At 34.7% G+C, this 17,267-nt stretch overlaps 1 protein-coding gene across 1 annotated transcript in view; it reads left to right on the forward strand.

The window, feature by feature from the left end:
• Positions 1-631: 631 nt before the first annotated feature.
• The window catches only part of SMC2 (structural maintenance of chromosomes 2), a 39,520-nt gene continuing 22,884 nt past the window's right edge, over positions 632-17,267 (forward strand). Inside the window, exons 1-14 of the mRNA XM_016224995.2 lie at positions 632-953; positions 1,584-1,733; positions 2,439-2,561; positions 3,637-3,675; positions 6,760-6,870; positions 7,063-7,107; positions 7,818-8,051; positions 8,240-8,389; positions 10,948-11,181; positions 12,635-12,794; positions 13,241-13,358; positions 13,982-14,120; positions 14,474-14,593; positions 17,040-17,244. Of these exons, the coding sequence (XP_016080481.1) occupies positions 786-953; positions 1,584-1,733; positions 2,439-2,561; positions 3,637-3,675; positions 6,760-6,870; positions 7,063-7,107; positions 7,818-8,051; positions 8,240-8,389; positions 10,948-11,181; positions 12,635-12,794; positions 13,241-13,358; positions 13,982-14,120; positions 14,474-14,593; positions 17,040-17,244 (1,996 nt within the window). The 5' untranslated portion in view covers positions 632-785. The remainder of the gene's footprint in view (positions 954-1,583; positions 1,734-2,438; positions 2,562-3,636; positions 3,676-6,759; positions 6,871-7,062; positions 7,108-7,817; positions 8,052-8,239; positions 8,390-10,947; positions 11,182-12,634; positions 12,795-13,240; positions 13,359-13,981; positions 14,121-14,473; positions 14,594-17,039; positions 17,245-17,267) is intronic.

The raw sequence follows: 17,267 nt of genomic DNA on the forward strand, positions 1-17,267 counted from the left end.
TCCTGGCAGAACGGCCAGTTCCTGTCCATTCTTGGAGTAGGGCGAGGGAGTGTTGACAGGCCCGGGGAGGCGAGGGAACAGCCTGAGTGAAGGCAAGAGGCTGGAGAATACGTGGGAATCTTGTATTTAATAAAAATTTTCTGTCGCCACCCCCATCCCACCCGCCCTGGAGTCAGGCGCTGTTTGGGCGCACAGTGGGGATGTCGGCGAAGATCCTTCAGAACTTGGGTTGTGATAGATTGGATAGAGGAGTAAATACTGTTTAGCGTCGCCTTTAAGTTCATTGAAGGGGAAGGAGAGCAGAGCAGGGGCCTGGGCAGAGGCGCTCTTGTCTGTGGAGAAGTGAGGGGGCGTCGGCCGAGGCTGAGCGGCGGGGGAGCGCGGGCCCTGCGGGTGCTGGGAGGACGCTGGGCAGGGCGAGGGAGGGCGTGCGAAGCAGTCAGTGACCTGTCAGCTGGGGCGCTGTAACGGTGGCGCAGGAGCCTGGAAAAGTAAGCAGTGGACTTCCAGGTTGAGTTAATGGTTTGTTTAACCCGCAGGTAACGACTGGCCCTTGTATGTTTTAAAGTTGGAGAGAGATCTTTACATGAGAGGAAGCAGCTTGGCTTGGCAAGTCGCTGTTTTACTTCTGTTGAGCTGCCTCTCTTCTGTTTTAGTCTTTTGCGTTCATTGTGTATGACTCCAGGTCTCCGTTCCACTTCTGTGTTGTTTCTGTTGTCTATAGAACCGCTTTGAGGCCTGTTTGATTGCCAGCGAAGGTTTCCCTGTCCAGGCCAGTAGTGAAAATGCATATTAAGTCCATCATTCTCGAAGGATTCAAGTCCTATGCTCAGAGGACTGAAGTCAATGGTTTTGATCCCCTCTTCAATGCCATCACTGGTTTGAACGGCAGTGGGAAATCCAACATACTGGACTCCATCTGCTTTTTGCTGGGCATCTCCAACCTGTCCCAGGTAAAATGGAAACTTTCTGATTTACCCGAATTTAAGTTTGGGCAATCTAAAGTTAATCCTCATTGAACTCGGAAACTGTTACCAGTATTTGCATTTTTTTAGTTTACGTGAATTATCTTACACCTCACTGCAGTCCCTTAAAGGTAGGGATTATTACTCCCATTTTTAAGGTGAGAAAATAGAAACTTAGATGGGTCGCATAAGGTTCATCCTCTTGTGCTGTTTGGAGCAACACTCAGACTCAAGTGCTCCTGGTCTAAGGCCGTCTGGTTCTGGAGCCTGTAGTCACCCCTCTCCCCAGCCCCCCTAGTATTAGAATGCCTTTTCAGGATCTCACCATGGGATTGGACAACTAGTGAAATTCTTAGATGCTCTATAGCCTTAAAACTTTTAAATGAACTTTTGTTAAGAAATGAGTAGAAAACAATTCAATTCAAGGTTGAAAAAGTCCTATGAAAAATGCATTCATTTCAGGTTGTTACCATTTTCCTTGCCTGTAAATGTACCCTCCTGTCCTTGATTACTTCATGGATAATACTGCTTGGGTGATTTTCTGGCATCAAGAAACCCATTTTTAGTTCCATTTTGTGCAATATGGGGTTTTGTAATTGATAAACTTTTTTATTTTAGGTTCGGGCTTCTAATTTACAAGATTTAGTTTACAAAAATGGGCAGGCTGGTATTACTAAAGCCTCAGTCTCAATCACCTTTGACAATTCTGACAAAAAGCAAAGTCCTTTAGGATTTGAAGTTCATGATGAAATTACAGTAACAAGGCAGGTGAGTGACTGTTAAATATTTGGATACCTAGGAATATGCATGTCTGCCCTGGCTTTTGGTGGTATGACTTTGCCGGAGAGAGAAAGTGTATGAGAGAAATCTATGCATTGAATACTGAATAGATTCCTTAAGAATATCTTCCTGTGCTAAAATTTGACCATGCAAATCTTACCATTTACCATGAGGATTGAAAGGGATTTGAAGTCACCTATTATTATAAGCACGCAGCCATGCTTCATTCTTGAACCATAGTTACTAATCCCTTTTAGAATCTTGTCAAGGACTGATACCAAACTGCTTTAGTTTTTTGTATCTGACTTCTGTTTCTTTGGAAATGAAAAAGAGGGAGGAAGAGGGGTTAACCTCAGTGTGGAAAGAGGGTGGTCAGGGATAAAAAATACATTTTACACATACTTGGAAACAAAGCTAGAAGTGACCTTAGAGACCCAGTCCAGTGGAGGGACGTTGGGAGACTTGTGCATGGTTACGTAACTGGTTAGTAAAAGGCCCTGGATTAGAAGCCAGTCGTCCTGACTCAATCCCGTATACTTCTTGACCAGATCACATTCCCTCCATAGCTTGCTCTGGACTGGTTCTGTTTATCATTAGTTGGGCAAAACAAACAAATGCAAGGTAACATATTTGGGAATTTATCATCTTAGTTCAAGGTGTGCGTTTATTTTTTAAAAATATTTCCCTTTTTAGGTGGTCATTGGTGGCAGAAATAAATATTTAATCAATGGAGTAAATGCAAACAATACCAGAGTACAGGATCTCTTTTGTTCTGTTGGCCTTAACGTTAACAACCCTCACTTTCTCATCATGCAGGTATTTTGTTTGTGATCCTTTTATCTCTTTCATAATGGTTTTGACATCTTTTATTTTTAAATTGTTATAATAGGAGAAGGGCTTCTTTTTGGATGTTCCATTTTTTTCACTTACTATTATGCTGGTGTTTGGCAACCTGGTAAGAAAGAGGGGTTAGTTATTTGTACTGATATATTCTAACATGTTGTACACATTTGAATTTTAAAAAAACATCAACAAGTAATTTTCCTTGGCTTTGTTATTTACTACAAGAACAATACACCCTTATTATAAAAAAAATTTTAAATATTGTCTTAGTATATCCTTTTAAAATATTGGATTAAAGTATTATTTTAAATACTAAATTTTAAATATTTTCTTTGTTAGAGACTTATTCAAATGAAAAATAAGTACTAATGTTATCTTGCCCTTATATCGTCTCACTTGACCCATCAGCTATCCTTTGACAAAGTTATGGCAAGGTCAATGTCAGGATCATGATGGGACAAAATAAAATTGTTTTCACTACATCACAACCTAAAAACTGAAAATGTACTTCAAATGAAACTAAATCTTAAGTAATATTCTCTGAGAGTTGGATAGCAGCTTTTTCAGGGCTTTGTCCTTTTCTGACACTGAATGATTGTGATGCTTTTCTGGCTTGAAAGAAAACATTTTACTATCCTATTTAAGTCCTAGAAGTATGCAGTCTATTTGTAGAAATTATCTTGGAGGTCTGTCATTAAAAAAAAACACACAAGAAATATTCAATAATTGTGCTAAAACTTATTGATTTACCTGTTTTAGAATTGGGGAATTCTATATCATTAGTATTAACTGTTGCAGAAATATGGTCAGAGTTAACTTTGTATCGTTTAATAACTTCTGTAATTTGTATCACTGGTAAGTAAGAAAGTGAATAGCAAAATTGTAGAATTATAAGATACCTTCAGTCTCAGATAAAAGCAAAATTTTTCATGTATGTAAAAGAAAGACCTCTCAAAAGATTGATGTATTAGAATACAGTAGCTTCAGTGCAGATAAACATGTATTCCTTTAATTTGTTAATATGGTAAGTTTGCCATTTTATTTTCAGGGTCGAATCACAAAAGTATTGAATATGAAGCCTCCAGAGGTAAGAATAATAAAAATAGTAATAATGCGTATTGTTTTATACATAAGGTTATAGATAGTAAAAATAGTAATAATGCATATTGTTTTAATCTTCTAGATAATCAAATTTTTTTATTATTTTTTTTAATATATCTTTATTGATTTCAGAGAGAGGAAAGGAGAGGGCGATAGAAACATCAATGATGAGAGAGTCATTGATCGAGCCCACAACCGGCGCATGTGCCCTGACCGGGAATTGAACCCCGATCGCCTGGATCCTAGGTTGATGCTCAACTGCTGAGCCACGCCCGGACGGGCTAGATAATCAGTTTTTTAATGTACTTTCTTCCATTATTAAGTTTGTGGAAACATTTAGTTAAGAATGATCAGTAAAGAAAGGAGTTCTGTGTGTTTTTTTCTATATTTGCCCAATATTTTATTTTATTTTTGTTTTTTAACATAACTGCCTGAGCTTTAGTTTTTTAATCCATAAATTGGAGTCAATAATCCTAACCCCAGGTCTTTTCTGAGAATTAAATGAGAATATATAAAAAAAAGCATGAGACATTGTTAAGCAGATTTTTAAAAACTATTTTATTAGTTGAAATATAATTGATGTATTAGTTTCAGGTATACAACATAATGATTTAATATATGTATATATTGCAAGGTGATCACTACATTAAGTCTCGTTAACATGACCACACAGTTACAATTTTTTTCTTGTGATGAGAATTTTTAAGATTTATTCTCTTAGCAACTTTCAAATACAATGTTATTAACTAGAGTCACCATGGTGCACATTATATCCCAATGAGTTATTTATGTTACAACTGGAAGTTTATACATTTTGGCCACATATTGACCCACCTCCAGTCTCTACCAACCCTGTCAACCACCAGTGTGTTCTCTTTATGAGTTTGGTTTTGTTTTCTTTTTGAGAAAGAATATAAGTGAGATTATACAGTATTTGTCTTTCTCTGACTTGTTTTATTTAGCATAATGCCCTCAGTGTCCTATCCATGTTGTCACAACAGCAGGATTTCCTTTTTTAATTGATGAATTACATTCCATTGTGTATGTGTATGTGCTTGTGCTTGTGTGTGTGTGTGTGTGTGTGTGTGTGTATATATATATTTATATTTATATTTATATTTATATACACACACATACAGGCATACACATACAGAGATATTGCAGGTTTAGTGTCAGGCCACTGCAATAAAATAAATCATGATCTTTTTGCTGGTGGAGGGTCTTGCCTTCAATTTGTAAAAAAAAAAATCTGTGAAGTGCAGTAAAGCAAGGAATGCCTGTATACCTCATTTTTTTATTTATCTGTCAGTGGACAGGTGTTTCTATGTCTTGGCTCTTGTAAACAATGTTGTATTGAACATGGGGGTGCAGATATATTTTCAAGTTAGTGTCTTTCCTTTGGATAAATATTCAAAAATGCAATTGCTGGATCATGTGGTAGTTCTATTTTTAATTTTTGGAGGAACTTCCAAACTATGTTTTCCCACAGTGCCCACACCAGTATACACTCCCAGCAATGCACACGGTTTCCCCTTTCCCCAAGTCCTTGCCAGTACTTGTTATTTCTTGTCTTTTTTATAATAGCCATCCTAACAGGTATGAGATTATACCTTATTGTAGTTGTGATTTACATTTTCCTGATGACAAGGAATGTTGAGCTCCTTTCCATGTACCTGTTGTCCATCCATATGGTCTTCTGTGGAAAAATATCTGTTCACATTTTCTGCCCGTTTGTGAATTGGATTGGGTTTTTTTCCCTATTGAGTGCTCTATGTCTTTGAATATTAACCCCTTATCAGATACATGATTTACAAATATTTCCTCCCATTCCATAGGTTATCTTTTCATTTTGTTGATGGTTTCCTTTGCTATGCAGTTTTTTGTAGTTTGATGTAGTCCCACTTGTTAAGTTTTGCTTTTGTTATGTTTGCTTTTGGTGTCAGATCCAAAAAAATCATCACTAAGATGTTATGTCAAAGAGCTTACCACCTATGCTTTCTTCTAGGAGTTTTATGTGTCCAATATTAAAAGAAATTTTGACTGTATAAAGCAGCCTTTCTCAACCGGTGTTTCATGTTAGAGTTAAACCCTATAGAAAAATCCTACAGAAAAAGAATTGAATAAAATTAATTCATTACATACAATGGATTACTTAGGGCATTAAGGCTTATTTTCTCTTGGAGCCTGCTTGAGAAGAATTGGTATGAAGGAATGAATGTTTTGTGGAGAACACAAGCTCTGTAGTTACTGAGAAAAGCTAATAAGACTGATAATTGATAATACCTATCTAGTTTGAATGTGGGGCATGCTTATTTTCTTTAGATAACATCTTAAGGAAAAACTTCTAAATTGGAAACTGCCAAATACATAGAAATCAAGCGATTTCCAGAGAAATAATCCTCTTGAGATAGGGATTGGTGATGAGTGGAAGCTTCTGAAAAGGGAGTGCTGGCAAAATTGCCCTTCTTATACAGTTATAATTGATTAATATTTGCCTTTCTCAGAGTGCCTTTCATGTGAATTATTTTGTAGAATTCTCAACAATTCTATGAGATATTATCAGTACTCTATGGATGAAGAAACTGAGGCACAGAGAAAATTAAGTTACTTGCCCAAGTTCTTGAAGCATGTGGCATGGTTGGGGTGCATAGTTGTGCCATGCTTCCTCCTTGTAGGCACAAAATGGCTGAAGTCTTACTTGGGACAATTTTAAGTAGAAATTTCTAAAATGAAAGCTGAATGGTGTTAGCCTTTACTTTTTTTAGACTAGTATTTTTAAAGGAAAAGAGAAGTGAGGAATTACTGGCTTCAGTTTTAAAAGAAATGTACTTTGGAACTTTGGTATAGCATAAAGTTTGATGTTAGAATTGGGGTGAAGGCCAGAAATGTTTTTGGAATGTGAGGGTTATGACTAATATGTATATTTTTATGTACTTGTCTTTTATAATTCAATTGGTACATTATTTTGATAAGAGGCTTAGGCCAAAGCTTTAAATGATATACTTAATGTAAATTCCAATGAGACTTATTGTCTTAGATTCTTAAAACATTAATATAATTGTCTTTATAGATTTTGTCCATGATAGAAGAAGCAGCTGGAACCAGGATGTATGAATACAAAAAAATAGCTGCCCAGAAAACTATAGAAAAAAAGGAGGCTAAACTGAAAGAAATTAAGACGGTAATTAAATTTATATAAAACATTTTTAGAGAAGAGAGTAATTTTGCATTTACAATTCCTCTGCTCTAAAAAGGGAAGTCCCCCCTATCTCACCTCTTGGTTCAGTTTTCCAGTCTTCTATACTACTACTCCTTTCTAAATTTTTTAGTGATATTTTACATACTGAAAAATTTGATTTTCTTTATTTTTCAGATACTTGAAGAAGAAATTACTCCAACCATTCAAAAATTAAAAGAGGTATATATTGTATATGTGAGAACAGCCAGCTAGAGTCGCAGTTGGTGATGTATCCAAGATCATATACATAGGGATGAAATGTGTACTACATCTTAGGAATTATCTTCTGGGATGAGACAAAGAATTAGAGTTGCTATCCCATACTCAGCCTTCTACTCAGAGAGAACATGTACTTTATATCTATTAAGTCATAACGATTTTGGATAATCTCAGATCATGATATTAAAGATTTTAATACTTTGTTGAAGAGAAATACAGATTTTTTTGTGGATAATTAGAATTGAACAGAACATCATTTCTTAAAGATGTAACACTCTTAGTAACCCTTACTGGTAGAGTAAATAACTTTTAGGATACTAGTACCTATTCACTACAACTACTATTTGAAGGCATTTGGGGAAATGAAAGGTATTGAAATAGATAATTAAATTTTCTCTATAATCTTTGCAGGTTAATCCCAAATGCCTGGTTCTGTATTAGAAGAAATAGCCACATAGTATTTACTAGACTTGGTATAATGCTATCTAAAAAGCCAGAGTTCTGATGTTATTTCAAGTTTCCTAAAATTTATAATCTCTGATCACTTCATCTAAGACAAAATCTATTATGTAATGGGAAAGTTTTTACATGTTGCTGTAGTTTGATTCTTTTCAAATTTGTTTAAAAATACAAATTTTTGAGTTATGCTTTATTGGTGATTTCTCTTTCAGGAAAGATCTTCCTATTTGGAGTATCAAAAAGTAATGAGAGAGATAGAACATTTGAGTCGTTTATATATTGCTTATCAGTTTTTGCTGGCTGAAGATACCAAAGAACGCTCAGCTGAGGAGTTAAATGAAATGCAGGATAAAATTCTAAAGCTTCAAGAGGAATTGTCTGAGAATGATAAAAAAATAAAAGCACTTAATCATGAAATAGAAGAGTTGGAAAAAAGAAAAGATAAGGTCAGATATATGTAAAAATAGATGACATACTCTGAACAAATACTAAAGAAAATAAAATATTTAGGATTCACTGGGCATGTCAAACTAATCTTCTAAAAAGTAAATAATTCATATAGAAATCATGTAGGAAAATGATGACATGAACAAATTTTAAGTTTGTTGGTTGAATTGGGTACATTTGATTATAGGAAATTGGCGGCATACTCCGGTCCTTAGAAGATGCTCTTGCAGAAGCTCAGCGAGTTAATACTAAATCTCAAAGTGCCTTTGATCTCAAGAAGAACAATCTGACGAGTGAAGAGAACAAACGCAAAGAGCTAGAAAAAAATATGATTGAGGTAAGCAAATAAGCATAATTTAATGTTACTAGTATACACTCTAGTATTTATTGAGTGTCTGCTGTGGACCAAGTGTATTTATTTTGCTAGTATATAGCAAAGGACAAAATGACAAAAATGAACAAATGAGTCTTCATTCTAGTGAGGAAAATGATGAAAAAGAAAAGTGAAATATATAGCACGTTATATGTGATAACTGATGTGGATAGAAAATGCAGCAGGGGAGAGGATTTGGAGTATATGAGAGAGGGGTGCAGTTTGGGCTTTTAAGTTGGGTTGCCACTGAAAATCTCATATCTCTCAGAGAGGGTGATAGATACCTCCTTAAAGACCCAAAGGAGGTCAGAGAGCCATGCAGATAAATTGGGAGGCTGTGGGGAAAGGAGCTCCAGGAAGAATGGGAATTTCCCCAGGGCCTAAGGTATTGGAAAAGCAAGGACATCAGTTGGTTAGCACTAAGAAGTAGGAATGCAGAAAACTAATGGATGTAGGTTTACATGTAGTTTTACAAGGCTATGTGAAGGACTTTGACCTATATTTCTAGTGATGTGGGAAGCCACTGGAGTTGGTTGAGCAGAAACATGACATTTCTTGTTTTAGTTGGACTATTTGTATTGCTTCTTAAAAAATTTTTAAATTATAATTGACATACAATATTTGTCTCAGGTGTACAGCTTAGTGATCAGACATTTGTATAACTTCGAAGTAAAGTCTTTTACCCATCTGACACAAAACATAGCTATGACAATATTATTGACTAAACTCCTTATGCTCTGCATCCCTGTGACTATTTTTATAACTGCCAATTTGTACTTCTTAATCCATTCACCTTTTTTAGCCATCCTCCAAACCCCCCTCCCACCTGGCAACTATGAATTTGTTTGGTTTTGTTTGTGCTCGGTATTTTATTTTTTTTAGATTCCACATATAAGTGAAACCATATGGTATTTGTCTTTATCTGACTTATTTCACTTAGCATAATACCCTCTAGGTCCATCCATGTTGTAGCAAATGGCAACATCTCATTCTTTTTTATGGTTGAGTAACACTCCATTATATATGTTCCACATCTTTATACATTCCTCTATCCAGGGAAACTTAAGTTGCTTTCATATTTTGGCTATCGTAAATAATACTGCAGTGAGCATGGGGTGCATATCTTTTCCTATTGGTGTTTTGGGTTTCTTTGAATACCCAGCAGTGGGATTGGTGGGTCATATGGCAGTTCTATTTTTAATTTTTCGAGGACCCTCTATACTGTTTTTCATAGTGGCCACACCAACTGAAAGTGCTGCCAACAGTGCACAAGGGTTCCCTTTCCTCAACATCCTTGCCAACATTTGTGTGTTGATTTATTGATAATAGCCAGTCTGACAGTGTGAGGTGATAAATCATTGCAGTTTTAATCTGCACTTCTCTGATGATTAGTGACATTGAGCATCTTTTCATATATCTATTGACAATCTGTATGTCTTCTTTGAAGAACTGTCTATTCAGGTTCTCTGCCCATTTCTTAATTGATTTCTTGTGTTTTCAGTGTTGAATTGAAAAATTAAACATTGGATATTTTTTATAAATTTTGGATATTAACTCCTAACATGTTCAAGTGTTATCACAAAAAGACCTTCTGTCATTATTCCTCTTAAAATAATAGCCCCCATCACTTTCCATCTCTTTGTTTTGCATTGTTTGCTTACTACGTCTTCCACCCTAAAATATAGGCTCCCTGAGGAGTCTAAAACAATACCTGGTAAATAGTAAGCTTCTGATAAATATTTAATCATAAATTAAACAGGTGGGCCAAAATTCCTGATTTCTGGTCATTTTCATGTAAACATATATAAAATTATATAAAACAATAAATATAAAATTAAGTGCTAGTATCTTGCATAGTGCTAGGTACCTGGTTAATACAACTTGAGAGGTGTTAAGTGATGCTGTCCCCACAATTATTTAATACTTAAGTTTTATGGTCCTTAATAGTTTATAAATATATTTTTTTTAATTTATTGATTGATTTTAGGGAGAGAGGAAGGGGGAGAGAGAGAAACATCGATTTGTTGTTCCATTACCTATTCATTGGTTGATTCTCATATGTACTGGGATCAAGCCTGCAACCTTGGCTTATTGGGATGACGTTCTAACCAACTGAACTACCCAGCCAGGGCCTACAAAATTATATACATGCTCTTAGCCCTAAAATCTCTACTTTTAAGGTTGGTGTAGGATAGCTATTATTAGAAATGTTTAGATTTAGAAACTGATTTTTTTCCCAAGTGGTTTAAATTTGCAGTGTTGTTTTAGCTCATTATCGCCCAGATTCAACTATAACATAAGCTATTTCTAGTAGGATAAGAGGCACATTTATCCTAAAAACAGTGTAAGTTTTAAAATGGGAATCAAGTATTTAAAGTTATGGTTACATTATTTTCCTTGTTACCATGCCCACTTCAAATTGCTGTGAAATTTGATGACGTAAGTGTACATGTGTGTAAGAAAATAGATGTTTCTCCTAAAAGATAATACTTTCCAATCTGAAACTCTTACTTCCTCTCAAGGATTCTAAAACTTTAGCAGCAAAGGAAAAAGAGGTTAAAAAGATAACAGATGGGCTGAACACCCTTCAAGAAGCAAGTAATAAAGACGCCGAAGCTTTGGCTTCCGCTCAGCAGCACTTCAATGCTGTTTCCGCTGGCCTGTCCAGTAATGAAGATGGAGCAGAAGCAACTCTTGCTGGTCAAATGATGGCCTGTAAGAATGACATGAGTAAAGCTCAGACAGAAGCCAAACAGGTAAATGTAGACATTAGGCACTATGTGATTATTTCTTTTGTTTTTCAGAAACTACTTCACATTTATGCTTTGGCAGTTGTTATAAAATGTTTTTTAAAAAATCAGATCAATGTCAAGGAACTTGTTTACTTTATTCTGCCACTCTATAGCATCTAATATAATGAAATTCAAATATGTTGATTGCTATATATTGATGATAGTTTAAGATGCTTTAAAACCTAAAATACCTTTATAGGTTAATTGAAATTAGTGCAATAAATGCTTTATTCTGTTTCCACCACAGTATGGAATATTTGAGGTTAGTCGATTTATTTTTTTTCATTTATTTTTTTTCTGTATTTATTGACATCATAAACTTGAAGTACTAAGTTTTAACAGGAAAAAAAGTTCCCTCTCCATGTCTGTGCACACCAAACCTAGTTCTTAAAACCTTGGTTCTGAAATTTCACAACATACTCTTTCGAAGTATCTCTCCCCTCCATTTACCCCCATCCTGGTCTTTGGTTTTCCTACTCTGATTTCATAATTTTATAATTTTCAAAGGTTTGTCAGTCTATTAGAGTGGTTTTCAAATTTGTTTAGATAATTGTGCAGCTTGAAGTCCTGTAAATACAAGATTCTTGGTGGCAGAAAGAAAAACTGTGTATATACACACACATTCTTGTAGTCTGTATTTAATGGAGGACTCGGCTCTTATATATAGACTTGTGTTTGTGTACTAATCCTGTTCAAGGTTTTCTATTATGTATTTGCCACTTTTTCATTCAGTGATGTTCACAAAGAATTTGTAAATAACCAATAGCCAAAAAAACTTTAAAGTCCTCTCAGTTTTTCTGTAAACTTATTTTATATTGGGAAAGTCCATCATTATTTAGTTTCAGAGGGAGAATACACCCATATAGAGCTCAGAATACTAGTTCGTGGTTTTAAGGAAGAGTACTCAATTATATAAACTAGCATTTAAATATCAGACTCCTTGCATTTAAATTACTGTCCATTTAACTTCCCTTTTCCTGTGTAATGTTATTTCTCATTGCTCAATACAGCTTCTCCTCTGATAGACAACACTACAAATACAAGTACAAGCTAAGTGGAAAGGAAGAGAAGTAGAGTTAAGATTTCTAGCTTTCTGTTATGTTTTTAATTTAACCAGCTAATGACAAGTATTATTTGATACAATTTTGAACTCATTAATGTAATATTTTATAAATATTAAAAATAGAGACTTAAATTACAAGTTATTGAATGATTTATGTTAAGCATATATTAGTTTTTACTCTGAGTACTTCTTTGAGGAGAAAATGTTGGGAAATGATTGATCTGTTGAGATATTGATATAAGTGACCAAATAGTTGCAATTTCAAGGCTGATTCTCTTAAATCAATCTGAATCTGTGACCATTTAATCACTAGCACTGTCTGGTTCAGGTGGTCAGTTACATTTTTCTTTGCAGGCTCAGATGAAGTTGAAACATGCCCAACAAGAATTAAAGGCTAAACAAGCTGAAGTTAAGAAGATGGATAGTGGCTACAGGAAGGATCAGGAAGCTTTAGAAGCTGTGAAGAAGCTTAAAGAAAAACTTGAAGCTGAAATGAAAAAACTTAACTATGAAGGTTTGCCTTTAAAGACACGCTATTAGATCATTGATTGTTGGTAGAAGCCAACTTAAATACAAGAATAGCAAGTAGAAAATTTTTTTATCCTATTAATAGGTATTAGTATCTAATTATAGAATAGTGCTTTCAATTTTTGAAGACTCACTACTCAGAATTTCCTGCTCCAATCACTCTGAAGTGCCACTTACATATTTCTAAGTTAGTAGGCATTCAATTCATGTGTTGTTTTTGGAATGGAAATTGTACTGTTTGTCAGAGATGTCTACTTGACACTTGGTGAAAATTTGAATCTTAAGCATGCTTTTTATTTAATACTTACCAGAAATTTGTATTTTGCTTCTAGAAATGCTTTGGAAATAGAGGTTAGTAATATTTTCCTTAAAACGGTAGAATATTTCCATTTTTAAAACTTGGTTTTAATTTACTTATGATTTACTATTTAGAGAACAAGGAGGAAAGCCTTCTAGAAAAGCGAAGGGTGCTATCACGTGATATCAGTAGATTGAAAGAAACATATGAAGCTCTCTTGGCCAGATTTCCCAATCTTCAATTTGCCTACAGGTAAGAGATTTAAGTCCTGAATTTTAACATAGTAATATCCAAGATATATTTTTATTTTGACTGGAAGGTAATCTGAAAATTTCATGGACATTAAAATTTTTGTTTGAAATTATTGTAAACTGCCATACCTTAATTGCTATTTTTTCCTTAAATGTTTATTGAAATGTTTCAGATGTGGGCAGGGGAAATTCTTTCTTGTGAAATTTGATGGCTGTTAATGCCACCAATCATAAAGCCAAAATGAGGGGAATTTAATCTCAATCCAAAGTTTCTTTGAAGTTTTTCAATCAGTAATGTTAAATATCTACATTAACATTTTACAGTTTGATTTCCTACATAGGATTTTTTCACGGAGTGCTATGGTAACGTATGTATTACAAAGATTAGAAAGTCACAGTTATTTTTGTTACATTGAAGCAATATATACTAAAAGAGCTTTTGATTGATTTAAAAATAATACCTGGGTAGTCATCTGAGACATTTAAAATTTTTGTTTTGTACAATCTGTATGATTCTGCTTTCAATTTAATGTGTTGTCAGAAATAGCTCTTGAGTATTAATATATATACAACTTTTTCTATTTTCTTATCTAAGATTGACTTTTGTCAACTTTTCCATTTTAGGGATCCAGAGAAGAACTGGAATAGAAATTGTGTGAAAGGACTTGTAGCTTCTTTGATTAGTGTGAAAGATACGTCTGCCACCACAGCTTTAGAATTGGTGGCTGGGGAACGACTCTACAATGTTGTAGTAGACACAGAGGTAAATTGATTTTAATAAAGAAAATTTATAATTGCTGTTCAGCTTGAAAATCTTGTGCAGCTAGAAGATTTGGGTACTTTCATGATGTTTTAAGCTTCTCTGAAGGTTGCTTATCTTTATAGGGTAAAACTATGATGTTCTTATGTTTGATTTGCTGTATTTCAGAGGAAGTCTCATGCTCATTCAGGAATCCAGAAAGTATTTTATCAATCTTAAACTTTTAATTGTTCAGGATAGTGGGCACTAAACATTTATTTGATTATGGATTCCTAAATGCGCACTCTTTCCATTTGAATGTTTTCTGTCATTAATAATATATATGTATTTTTTATTTCACATGCACAATGTTGTAGGTAACTGGAAAAAAGCTTCTAGAAAAGGGGGAGTTGAGGCGCCGATACACTATAATTCCACTGAATAAAATTTCAGCCACATGTATTGCTCCAGAAACTCTGAGAATCGCTCAGAATCTTGTAAGTCTTATTTATATGTTTTATCTCTATCTTTTTTTAAAATTAGAGGGCATTAATTTAGGGGGACTTAACCATAAGCAGAACCACAAAATTTTATCGCTCCCATGCTTTAAAAAATTAAGATACAAAAAAAATAGAGTGGGTGTTTGTGAAACTAGATGGACAGAGAATAAAAATGTTTTAAGACCAAACTCCCATTGATGCTTTGAAGTTGTAGTATTAGAATCTCTTTAACCCTTAAGTCTGGTTACATGACTATCAGGTGATAGTAAATACAGTCACTCACCACATAAAAACATTTCCATTAACGAAGAACCCTACCTAAGGCCTTCGTCCTACAAGATTATAATGGAGCTGAAAATTCTTAAGACTTATTGAAGTCCTGGCCTTAGTAATGTCATAGCTCAACACATTACACAAATACTTATCATTGTGTTACAGTTGCCTATAGTATTCCTGTAACATGCTGTACAGGTTTGTAGCCTAGAAGCTATAAGGAAACAATGTGTCACCCCTAAATATGTCTATTTGGCATAAAAAATACTTTCGACTTGTTATTTTAAAATACTGCAAACAAAGGAGGTATAAGTTACCCTTTGTAAAAGATATTTACATTTGTAAGGGAAATCTCCATTTCTAAGGGTGTCTTCCTTTTCATCTGGAAGGAGGGGTGAGCTTATCTCTAGAAACTTATCAGTGCAGAATCTGCCTAGCAACCTTTGCTTTGTTTACTGTGCTTTTTCTAACAACCTCCCATAACTGACTCTCCTCCCCACCCAAACATAATCTTCTGTCTTGCACTGAAGATGGTATTTAAGGTGCTGGCTTTAGCTATTTTGATGAATCAGTTTTCCTGGGTCTCACCCATGTATATGGAAGTATATATGTTATTACACTTTCGTTTTTCTCCTTTTAATGTTTTTCATAGCAGTGTCTCAGCCAAGAACACAGAAGGGTAAAGGGAAAATTATTTTTCCTCCCCTACAGATCAATAGGCTAGTTGTGTAGTAGGCTGTACCACCTAGGTTTGTGTAAGTACGCTCTATGATGTTTGCACAAAGATGAAATCACCTAACAATACATTTCTTAAAACATATTCCTGTCATTAAGGGGCACCTGATTGTATTAAATTTCAATTTTCTGAATAGTTAGAATTACAGAGTTTATAAATACCGGAATTCTTCAGTTTTTTTTTCATGCCAGGCACACGTAAACTGTCCACAGCAAGAACCATAATGGAAGGTGTCGGTTAGTCTTACAGAGATGCTTCTCTGTTAGAGTTCTAGATTGCCTTTCAAAACGTACAAAACACGTGACTGAGATAACCAGTCAGCTGCTGAGGTGTAGAGTGGTATGGCTACTAGTAAAAAAACAGATGAGTATAATTCCTTTAAAAAGCTATTATGGTTGTATAATATTGAGTAAAAACATGAATTCAAACATAACATTCAGTAGCAGTAGCGGTTTATTATTTAGTAGTCATTTCAAGTGCTTGAGTTGAAGTGACAGTTCTGTGAAACCCAGCAGTGCATTTGTACATGATACTAAATGGATCTTCAGTATATTTTCTAAAATTGAGAAGCCTTCAATAACAATTATTTAAAAGTACAGTTGTATTGATCTATATACAATGTCAGGAGAAGGAAGATGAGTGCACAGTAATTGAAAGGTGGTATTTTTGGTTAGTACTTTCTTTACTTTGAAGACTTCGGAAGTTATTTCAGCCTGCGGCCCAGTCCCAGTGTTAGAAGTAAATTGGGATTTCAAGTAACAGTAACAATACTTTCAGCTAGATCCTTTAGCCAGATGTGTTTAATGGTAGCTGCTTTGTGAGGGTACAATGCCAAATATGTGTTACATAGAGCTGCCTTTATTTTTACTTCTGCTGCTGCTAAGCTTCACAAAGAATGCTTAGTTCTAAAAGATGGGCAGAGGTAGACACTATAAATAAATGTTGACAAGAGACAGTTGGATCAAAATAAAGGACTGAGGGATTAAAAAAATTTTTTTTACTCTCAATTATAAGTTTTACTTTTATTTTTGTAACTGGCAGGTGGCTGCCCTAGCATGTTTAATTTGAATGAAAAAGTATTCACTGTGTATCAGCCATATTACTGATCATTGAAACGAAGCATTTTATGTCATAGTTGATCCAGCAATTGCTGTATTTTAATTAAGAAAGTCTGTCCAAACAGTTCATTTTGGATTTAGAAACTTGGTAGTGGCTCCTGCTTGATAGAAACTCTCAATTGGTCTTTCAGTGTTTAAATTTGAAATTTTTTTTTTCTAAAACTCTTTAGGTTTCCATAGCATTTTAGAAAGTTCAAAAGGAATTGTAATGCTAGGTAAGCATTACCTAAGTTTCTGTTGTAGCAGTTCTTATTATTTTATAAAATATTTTTGAAAGGAAAGGAGTATGTACTATGATACATTCCTTCTCCCACAGGTTGGCCCTAACAATGTCCATGTGGCTCTTTCCCTGGTTGAATACAAACCAGAACTTCAGAAAGCAATGGAATTTGTGTTTGGAACAACATTTGTTTGTGACAATATGGATAATGCAAAAAAGGTAGCCTTTGATAAGAGGATAATGACTAGAACTGTAACCCGAGGAGGTGAGGTGTTTGATCCCCATGGGACACTGAGTGGAGGTAGGTGTTGTATCATTTTATCT

This window comes from Miniopterus natalensis, chromosome 12 (assembly GCF_054644295.1).
Source record: "Miniopterus natalensis isolate mMinNat1 chromosome 12, mMinNat1.hap1, whole genome shotgun sequence".
NCBI lineage: Eukaryota > Metazoa > Chordata > Mammalia > Chiroptera > Miniopteridae > Miniopterus > Miniopterus natalensis.